General features: G+C 34.9%; 1 protein-coding gene across 1 annotated transcript; it reads left to right on the forward strand.

Moving 5' to 3' along the window:
- Positions 1–8,027: 8,027 nt before the first annotated feature.
- On the forward strand, positions 8,028–11,120 carry LOC113713927 (uncharacterized). The gene is made up of 2 exons (XM_027237733.2): positions 8,028–8,435; positions 8,490–11,120. The coding sequence occupies exons 1-2, from the start codon at positions 8,028–8,030 to the stop codon at positions 11,118–11,120; spliced, it is 3,039 nt and encodes a 1,012-aa protein (XP_027093534.2).

The following is an 11,120-nucleotide window of genomic DNA, read 5'->3' on the forward strand; positions in this document are numbered from 1 at the left end:
CAAGGTTGAACTGGACTACAACCATCGAAATGGGGAGTAACTTGTTCTTAATTTGTTTATTTTCTTTCCCTACACATTGAGGAAAATATGTATGTTAATTGTGAGGGAGGAAATGGGGTGATATGTTGTTACTTTTGTGCTTTTATTACTTGGACTATTGGGACTTGTTGTTGGAAATTATTGCCTATGTTTGAAATGTTGTTTAGGTCTACTGGTAGGGAGTTTTCGTCCTCTTTTAAGGGAAACTCTGTTAAAAAATTTTCAAAATCTTGTCCAAATTTCCATTTTTAGCCCCAAAAATTTTCATATCTACTTCACTTAAATCCATAAGTGCATAAAATTTAAAGTCTCTTTTTATTTCAATTTCCCCTATAAGAGTGAAATGAAGTAAGTAATTTGATAATTCAATATTCACTCGACTTGGAAGCAATTATTATGTGATTAGGATTATTACATATGAGAAAGTATATCTTGTAAAATAAGAAAAATTATGCCTATCATTTTGCGGGATAAATTAAATCTCTCCTTTTACTTATTTTTACAAATAATTGATTTATATAGTTGCTAAGGGTATTTCCTTCCTAATGTCACATTATTGAGGGGATTGTTCATCAAAAAAAAAAAAACTCCAATAAATTCTTGTACTAAATAACTAGGAGTTTTCATCTAAAAATATCGACTTTCGAGTAAAAAAGTATTTGAATAAAGGAGTAATAAGTGAAATATCAAGTAACTGGGGATCTTCATTTAAAAATGTCGGTTTTTGCATCAAAAGACGTTATCACAAGTTAAGAGTAAATAAAGAAAACAGAAAGTGAACACTTCCCTCATAAGGTGTGTAAAGCTATCATTTCTATTTGAAGGACAAAACTTTAAGGTGACTATATAGGTTATTTATTTGTGGAATTAAGTGAGATAGAGAGATTAAATTTGTTTGGTTGAATTATCGGTATAATTATTTTTCTTTTACATGATATTATGAGTATTGTAGGTAATATAACGGTTGCATAATGAAAGCTTGCTAAGTTGAGTAAAACTTGAATTTTGGATTCACTTCTTAAACCATTGTTGGAAGAATTTTTCTTATTGTTTGAGGACAAGTAGTGGCTTAAGTGTGGGACAATTTGATAAGTGAATATTATATATAATTATTAGTAGCATTTTGTGTGTATTTTTGGTACAAATTAGGATAATTTAAGATGTAACTTGCTCTTTAAGCTTCTAAATTGTGTGAATTTCATTTGAGCAATTTAATGTGCAACTTTTGATTATATTTGTAGAAATTGAGAAGAGTTATCATATGTTGAGAGCGCGATTCAACAATAACTTGGAAAGGAAGTTGGTTATTCAAGGCAATTATTCTTGGAACAATGCATGAACATCTTGTATGAAGTGTTAGAAATAAATTGGAGAAGAAAAGAAGGAAAAAAACGTAAACTAGGAGAAAACGTGACCCTTGAATACGCGATTGAAGGTCATGTAATCCAAGGTCGTGTATTGTAGCCAGAATTTCTGCAACTTGCTTTATTTTCATGCTACTTTCCAGCTCATTTCCAGCACAAAATTTCGGTTGCGCATGCACAAGAAAACCTAGGTGAGTGAAATGGAAACTTTATGTCTTGTCATTAGACACTTTTTGACTCTCTTAACATTATATATGTAAAAATCATTACATAAGAGAAAAGTTAGTCACTAGGTAGAGTTTTTAGCAGATTTTAACTCTAGAGTTTAGTATTAGTCTTTTCTTGTTCTTTCTAATAAGATACTTGTTAGAACAATTGGAGAGTTCTTGTACATCTCATTTTAGTGAAGAAATAGAAGATCATTGGGAGCTTGTTCATCGTTTTGGCTAAAATTTCTTTATCTATCTTTTTACTTGTGATTTCATATGTGTTTATGCAATGAAACTATGTGTTTTCTTGTCATATCTCATATAAGTAGCTAAATTTTTAGATCTAGAGAGTAGATGAAACTTATGGCTATTTGATATAAAGTGAATATGATTTACACGTATTACATCTTGTATTAACTTGTTCATTTTTGCATGCTAATCACTTGTGGTTGCTTGATCATGAATAGCAAGTTAATAGTTGTTATTAGTCAATGAAAATAAGTAATAATGATGGAACACATAAATGGATCTTCAGGAGTAGACTCATGAGAATAGAGGTACACTTAAGTGGATTAACTTTACATTTCATGGAGAATAAAAAGTAGATCTAGTTATTCACTATGAGAATAGGGAAAACTAGACTATTTTAAACCATTACATCATGAGAATGAGTTTTGATAAACATGAAAATGAATCCCTCGTTAAAAAAGAGGTAAATCTATTTATTTATATTTTTGATACCATAAGTGGACCTATTTTCCTAGATCCAAGTGTTTAGTGTAATTTCTCCATTGTTACTTACAAGTTAATTAGTTAAAATAGTTAGTTAGTTATAATTGATATTTGCATGCTTTCATTGATAGATTAATCTAAATAATAGAACAAGTTAAGGACTTAGTACTTGCAAAAGTTGCTCCCTGTAGAATCGACTTGATATATTCTCTAAACTACTAGTTGACCTATACATTTACAATCAAATGAATATATTTTGAAATTAAACTTGTACTCATATCTAGAATCCGTCAATATACATAAATATATAACAAATGTTTAAAAGTCGAATAGTTTTAAAGGCTACGTACTAACAAAGCTCATGACATGCTCCACGATTGACCTCTTTCCCTGAACTACCTCATTCGTACTTTTGGCAGCACCAGGGCAAATCAAGGAATGAATGTCCTTCACTGCATAATAAATGATCAAGAAGAGAGATGGAATAAAGTTCTTTTACTTGGAAACAATCACTAAAAGCTTAGATATAAACTAGTGGGAAAAAATATGGGCAAACAAAACCCTATGCAAATAGGAAATTTTTTCATGTAGATGTTCTTTCATCTTGATTTGACATCCTGTCAAATATTTCCAAAGTGACAATAAAAAGGGTTTATAAGCAATAAATAGGGGTGAAAAAAGATTAATTTACATTGTCACTCTCAAGGCTAACCCCCCAACTAGGAAACATATTTGAAAAAATCAGAATATAATAATGAAGGTCAGCATTATAGGTTCTCAATTATGAATTTTAATCGCCATTATTGTTTGGTGGCCACACCTTTCTCCAATTGCAACAAGTATTGTTGATCTTCCCATACAACCTTTTTCCTTAAGTGCCTAAACTATAACCTTGGTAGGCCACTAGTAAATTCAGATCACACTGAATCATCCTTCTATATATTTCAAACTCTGGAATCATTTTTCCCACACCACAAGCAAGTACAGGTACCAACTTTCGACTAACTAATATAGGCATTTACTTACAACTCTAATTCTTGTGCTTTTTCTTGGCTTTTTTTTCTTCTTTAGTTTGACATTTAACAACATTAATCCTTTTTCTCAGGTTGTATAATGTAATCATGAAGACTTTGCTAGTTGCTTCTGTTGCTCTTCTGCTGGTTATGGGATCTCTTGAAGCAAATGCCAAGAGGGTTTTTTTCCATGGCCGTCAGCTTCTGAATGATGCAAATCCTAGCCGAAAAGTTACCACTGGTCTTAACGACAAAAGAGCTGCTCCTGCTGTTCAAGTTGATCAAGTTAACGATGACGATGATGATCCGGATTCTGGATCAGATTCCCACCGCTATTTCCCATGCGAGCAGCGCAACTGCAAGAAGACATGACTGCGATAGTATTTGCACGACAGCTTTGAAGATTGCGTGAAATTGAGCGCTTGTAATAACGTTGGATGAACTCCCAAGTGTCCAAAAAAATGTGTAACACACTACTATCGTACCAGCATAACAGCTGGACTTGTCAGTTTCCCGTTAAAAAGTGTTAGTTTATCTGTTAAAGATTTGTAATAAATCTTGGCTGTGTTGTTGCTTCTGGTGTGTAGTATTTGGAATCCTTTTCGTAAGCTTATCCATAGCAAGCAGTTCTAAGGTGTTTAATTTTTTACCACTATAGGATCATCCTCTACTAGAGATTGAGATTGGGTAGGGAAGGGAGCAGAACTTGTAAAAACATATATTTAAGGAAGTATTCTTGTATTCTTTGAAAAGTTTGGGACAAAGTGTAATATTTATAAGGATACAACTACAATATTTAAATGTTTTTAGGGGATGCTAAGAGGATTTCGAGAATTTTTTTTTGGGGTTGGAAGGGGGAGGGGGGTCTAATGTTGACTAGGATATAAGTTGATATTTTTCATTTTTTTAAAAGGGACGTAAGAGATTTTTTCAAATCTTCGAATGGCCGTCCCTTCCCGTTTACACTTTGTCCCCCTTAAACTTTAAATATATATACTTTGCGCCCTTTATTGACTAAGTCAAATATTAATTATTATTTCTCCATCCAAAATTTTAACAAAATAACATTAATGCCCTTACATAATAGTTCTAGAATAATGCTATACTTTTAATTGGAATATGAAATATTTTATTGGAAAACACACAAAGTCATATGATTAAAAAATAAAAAAAAATAAAAGATGGTATAATACCAAAGAATTGAAAATTTGTATTGTGGAGAAAAAAGAATTTAAAATTTTCTAAAGCATTTGTACAAGTTTTTCATCACTTATCTTTCTTCCTTTAAATTGTAAATGAATTAGTTTTGATAATTTTCAATTACTTTGCAGCTTTCACATAATTTTCACAAGTCAATAAGATGCTATTTGACAATTTTATACCACACGCATACCTTTCTTTGTATTTTGTTTGCATTCTACATTTTAAAAAAAATAAAAATTCTCTAAATGCATTTTTCAATATATTTTTATTTTTAATCACGTTTTTATCTCATAAAACACATTAAAAAGTGCTACAATAAAAAATTAAAACAAATAATTTTCATTCCAAATGCATTAATTAATTTTATTTTATTTAAAATAAGTATTGCTATCAGCATTGACATAAATACATTGAGTTGTTTAGACTTTTTTTTGTGAATTATCTAATTCATTTTAGTGCTAAAAGATCAAAATGCATAGTGTAATTGTGTTTTAATGCATTTAGCAACTATTAAAGAAATAGATATTTATTATGTGTGTTTAAGAATTAGCCAGGGATATTTTGGTCATGAAAAATATAACTTCATCGGAAGCCCATCAAAAAGTTGACCACAAGGGGTAAAGTATATATATATTTGGAGTTTAGGGGGGGCAAAGTGTTACAAGGACTCAAGTTCAAGGGGGCAAAGTGTAATTAACCCTTTCTTTCTGCTTTTCTAATGAAACTGAACGAGTGTATTCAAAGTGTACCGCGCCTCGCTTCCCAAAGTTTACCATAAATACTACGGACAGGAGGCTTTGTCTACGGACAGGAATATCTAATTGAATGCACAAAATAGTTTGTTTATGATGTTATGTAGTGTACAAGTAATAGATCGAATTGTGTGCAGCTAATATATCTATTTCCTATATAGGATACAATAATACCACTTTGTTTGAACATTAAAATTTGATTAAATCTATGTACGATCATAGGCGACCAAAAAAAAAGATGAATGGATAAATTTTATTTAAAGAAAAAAAACCTTAATTTCAAATCGATGCTATATTAAATCTAAATAAGCTCTGATTTTGATTTTTAATACTCATACTGATCTCATTTTTTCTCCAATTCTGATTTTTTTTAATCTAAATCTAGGCATCTTTATTATTGCAATGTCCACTATGATTATTATTGCAATTTCCCTTTCTCTTGTTTATGCGTGTGAGAGACATATTCACAACATTGACGTTCGTTTGAGTTGAATATCTTTAGCTCTTTTACAGAAAATTCTACATTTAGTAAAATTATAATTAAAGCACCAATTGAAATGGAGCTTAGAAAGCTTATAGTTCATTTGGAGGGATCTAGCCTGCGATGTCTCATTACTAAAAAAAAGTACTACCAAAAAAGAATAATTTTTTTTGACTGGTTTTAGAAAGAAAAAGAACAGGGACTGCTCGTGCCTGTTGTGCGTCTTGGTCATATTATGATTTGAATTGGATACATCCCATAATTCAAAAAAAAATTGTTAGCAAAAAGAATGATTGTATATTACTGCTTTCAGAAAGAAAAAGAACAGGGAGTATCATATTGCTACTTTTTGGGAATAAAGAATAATTCCATTTAAAGTCAAGTGGTTCAGTGGCTAACTGGCGATAAACTATTCCAACATATGCGCTAGATGATAGCTTTTTTCCTCGATTGAGATCGAGCATATTTGAGATCGAAAAGGGTGGTAACATTGTTATCTCACAATTTTGATTAGCATGAAATCAGTACTAACCTAAACCTAAACCTAAATGCAAGTCCTGTTAACTTTAAAATTCAACAAGAATGCGACCCAACATGTCTTTGTGGAATATGATGTTGTGGTCTTTAATCTGAAGTGCAGCCCAAATCGGTGGCTCTTTGTCAAATTTTTGCTTCAAGATCAGTTTTTCACTGTGTTGGGAGTATTATAACGAACCGGCAAATATTGTAACAAGAGTTGGCTTCAAATCATGATAGAATATCACTTTCCTTTAAGTTTTATTTATCCGGTATAACGTGTAATAACTTTGGACAAATATCTTTTAGGATAAGATGAAATTTGTTTGTTTTAAACTCTTGCACAAAGTAAGACAAACCCTCTTGAACTAAGGAGTGCTTTTGAGAGAATTCTAAGTAGTAGGAAAGTGACTTTCTGCAGCAAATCACTACCTACTTGACCTCTTTATATATGAGAGATTGTTTAAGAAACAAATGAACTTAATAAATACTTGTATGAATAGATTCAAGGTAGTGTACAAATTTATGCACTTTAATTCATACATCTCATGATTCTATGATTAAAGACATGAATCTATCCTTACATTCAAGGATCTCCACATACATGAATATATACACATTCAAATTCATGAATGAATATACATTTATCACAATGTATGTACATTTTAAAATCAATTGATTCATAATACAATATATGTATGTACATCCTAAAATCACTGGATACAAATTTTGAATATTTTCAACAATCCCCCGCCATTTTCAAAATTTAGAAAATGGACTTTCAAAAGATCACCGAATAACCCCACACTCAAATACATAAATAATGGTGTCTTTCGATTGAACCACTATTTTAGTGAAGGTTCTTTAAAACCAATCCTACAAGATGATAGACAAGCTTTGAACCACTTGTATATTGGATTAATCTCATAAACACATCACACATTGAGCAATGCATAACCATAAGTTCTTCAATGATACATTTTACAACCTTGTATCACTATCCCTTCATGAATGCTACAAAGTAAAGTCCTTAACTTTGTGGTTTGCCAAAAATCAACATTCATATAGGCGACATCTTAGTGCCCCCGCCATTGATAGCACTTTTAAAATTCGTTAAGAGTCCAATGAATCACCCTTACATTTGCACTGGCGAGAATAACTGTACTATTCTATATTGGAATGTCTAAACTTCACATAGTGCACCAACTACAAGAATGATGTACTTTCACTTATTGAATTCAAGACTAGACGTTGTATCTAGCGTTGAATTGAGGTTCCATGTTATGGCCTGGAATCAGTCCAAATTGTCATGCACAATTGACTGGGATGACTCAGCAAAGGAGTAGCACCAGAAATGTGATAGCATGAAGAGTCACGAGGATAGCAACTGATATAACAGAATGAAGAGTAGTTAATTGGCGGGAAAAGTAGTTAGTACTAGCAGGCTGTGTCTTGAGCTCAAAGCTAAGAATTGTATAAGTAATTCATCTGCATTGAAGGCATGACAGGTAATACGTTGTTCCAGATTTCTTTCCTAATCAATTCAAACCTTTCTTTTCCCTCTCTTTTCCCTCTCCCTTAATTCAGATCTCATTCTCAATTCTTCCTCTCTCTTTCCCTTCCCTATCTCAGATATCTTCAATTCAATTAGTTCGAATTATTACAGTGGTATCAGAGCTTGCGATCCTTGGATTGCAAGCTTCGAACTGCTGAAGATTATGGCAGAAGGCACTAGAATGAAGAGCTTCGAAGAGCAACTCAGGAAACAAGAGGCCAGGATCCAGGCAGTCATTGATTCCTTGGTTGCTGACAAACAGGCTATGGAAGAACGGTTGGAAGGTAATCAAAGAGAGATGCGAGCTCTAATGGAAACCAATAGCACAGAGCTGAAAAGCTTCATGAGTACTCAACTCAGTTCTATTTTGAGAAGTTTGCAAGGTGATAGAGCCATTTTGGGGAATCCTACAAGCTCAGTAGAGAAAACTCCTAATAATCGAAGTGTTGGAGCACAAGGTGTTCGACAAGGTGAATTTGGTCATTCATCCAGAGGAGATGGTCAGCATTGGCCAATGGGGGTTCCCAGGTTAGATTTTCCCAGATTTGATGGCCATAGTCCCAAGGAATGGGTCAGGAAGTGTGAAAAGTTCTTCCAACTGTTTCGCACTCCTGAAGAATAGCAGATTGACTTGGTGGAACTACACTTAGAAGGCAAGGCAGATCTCTGGTATCAGAATTTCAAAAAGGATCGCGGAATAGTTCATTGGAAGGATTTCAGTTTGGAAGTATGTAGGAGGTTCAGCACTGTAGGGGAAGCAGATGCGGTGGAGGAGTTCAGCAAACTCAGCCAATCATCCACTGTATTGGCTTATCAGGAAAAATTTGAAGAATTGAGGTCCATTGTAATGATTCAGGTGCCAGAACTGACTGAATCTTACTACATTTCTAGTTTCTTAAGTGGATTGAGGGGGGAAATTAAGTCTGCCGTGAAGATGCATAGGCCAGACACTCTACAAGCTGCCTTTGAGATGGCCAGATGGCAGGAGCATCATTTGGAGCTTGTTCACAAGTTCAGCAGGACCACACTCAAGAGTACATTGCACTCAGGCTCCTATGGACTTACCAAGGGAACGCAGGGAGTCCAGGACCCAGGAGCAAGGCAGTCTAGTACTTCGCCTACAGACTACAGCAAGAAGTCCAATTCACAGCAAGTTTTCAGGAAAATTTCTCCTACTGAATTCCAATATAGGAAGGAGCACAACCTATGCTTTAGGTGTGGGGACAGATTTACTCCCGGACACACTTGTAAGAGCAAGGGGGTCCACATGATGTTAATAGAAGAAGAGGAAAAAGGTGAGGCAGAACAAACAACAGAAGAAGAGGAAGTTATTGAATACATGGGAAACCAGCAAGAGCAGGATGTGATATTGACCCTGCATGCAATGACAGGGGAATTATCCTCAAGTATCATCAAAATGCAGGGGCAGTTTAAGAACAGTCAGCTGACAATCCTATTGGATGGAGGAAGTACCAATTGTTTTATCAGGAGATCAGTGGCTCAGTTGTACCCAGAAACTGTGCAGAAGCATAGGCCTTTTAAGGTCAAGATTGCTGATGGCAAAGAGCTGCACTGCGACCAATGGATTCCAGGAATGCAGTGGGACATGCAGGGCCACACATTTACACAGGATGTATTTGTCATGGACCTGGAACCTTATGATATGATCCTTGGGGTGGATTGGATGAAATCCTACAGCCCCATTACCTTTGATTTCAAGAGACTAAACCTGTCTTTTGAGAAAGGAGGAGAGCACGTGGTGTTAAAAGGAGATTCCAACAATGCAAACGTTAGAATGCAGCAAGGTTCAACAGCTCACAAATTTGTCAGACATAAGATCAGGAAGGCTCTGCAGCAATCTTGTATGGTGAAGGTTCACAACTCACAGGTAATTTCTGAACCAGATTCTCTTACTCAGTTGTTGGCCAAATATGATGATATCTTTGCTGAACCTAAAACTCTTCCCCCAAACAGATGCCATGATCACCAAATCCCCCTTAAACCAGATGCCAAACCTTTCAAAATTCCCCCATATAGGTACCCCCATGTACAGAAAAATGAAATTGACAATCAAGTGAAGGACATGCTAACCTCTGGTCTTATACAAATTAGCCACAGCCCCTTTGCATCACCTGCTCTCTTAGTTAAAAAGAAAGATGGGAGCTGGAGGCTTTGTATTGATTATAGACAACTGAACAATCTTACCATCAAAGATAAATTTCCAATCCCTATTATAGATGACTTACTGGATGAGTTACATGGAGCCAGGGTCTTCTCTAAAATTGATCTGCGATCAGGCTATCACCAAATCAGAATGAGACCTGAGGACATCCATAAAACTGCTTTTAGAACTCATTCTGGACTTTATGAATTTCTTGTAATGCCATTTGGCCTGACAAATGCCCCCGCCACCTTTCAAGCACTAATGAACTCCATTTTTGAACCTTACATCAGAAAATTTGTCCTTGTGTTCTTTGATGACATTCTGATCTATAGTCCAGATTATAAAACCCACTTACACCACTTATCCTTAGTATTAGGGACCTTGAGAAAGCACTCCTTGTTTGCAAAGATGTCTAAATGTTCTTTTGGTCAAAACCAAGTGGAGTATCTGGGACATGTTATCACTAGTGAAGGTGTGAATACTGACCCATCCAAGGTGGAGGCTATGCTGTCCTGGCCAACTCCTACTTGTTTAAAGGCCCTCAGAGGATTTTTGGGCCTAACTGGGTATTACAGGAGGTTTGTTAAGGGGTATGGAGAAATTGCTAAGCCCCTCACTGAGTTACTGAAGAAGGATCAATTTGCTTGGAGTGCTGTTGCAGAATCTGCATTTCAACAGTTGAAGCTGGTCATGAGTAAATCTCCAGTATTAGCATTACCTGACTTCTCAAAACCATTCCAATTGGAAACTGATGCTAGTCAGTTAGCTATTGGGGCTGTGCTGATGCAACAAGGGAGACCTATAGCTTACTACAGCCAAGTGTTGGGCCAGAAGAACCAGACCAGATCCACCTATGAAAAAGAACTTCTATCACTCATCACAGCAGTTCAAAAATGGAAACACTACTTGATGGGGAACCACTTTATCATAAAGACTGACCATGAAAGCCTCAAATACTTGCTGGATCAGAAAATAAACACTCCCCTTCAACAGAAGTGGCTGGTTAAACTTATGGGGATGGATTATGAGATCCAGTACAAGAGGGGTAAGGACAATGTGGTTGCTGATGCATTATCAAGAAGGGGAGAGTAG

The sequence above is a fragment of the Coffea arabica genome, chromosome 10c, assembly GCF_036785885.1.
Source record: "Coffea arabica cultivar ET-39 chromosome 10c, Coffea Arabica ET-39 HiFi, whole genome shotgun sequence".
NCBI classification, from domain to species: Eukaryota; Viridiplantae; Streptophyta; class Magnoliopsida; order Gentianales; family Rubiaceae; genus Coffea; species Coffea arabica.

Coding starts and splice junctions, on each gene's coding strand:
- LOC113713927 (XM_027237733.2), top strand. CDS start 8,028: ATGGCAGAAGGCACTAGAATGAAGAGCTTCGAAGAGCAACTCAGGAAA. Junction 8,436..8,489: donor GCCATAGTCCCAAGGAATGG/GTCAGGAAGTGT, acceptor GAAGAATAGCAG/ATTGACTTGGTGGAACTACA.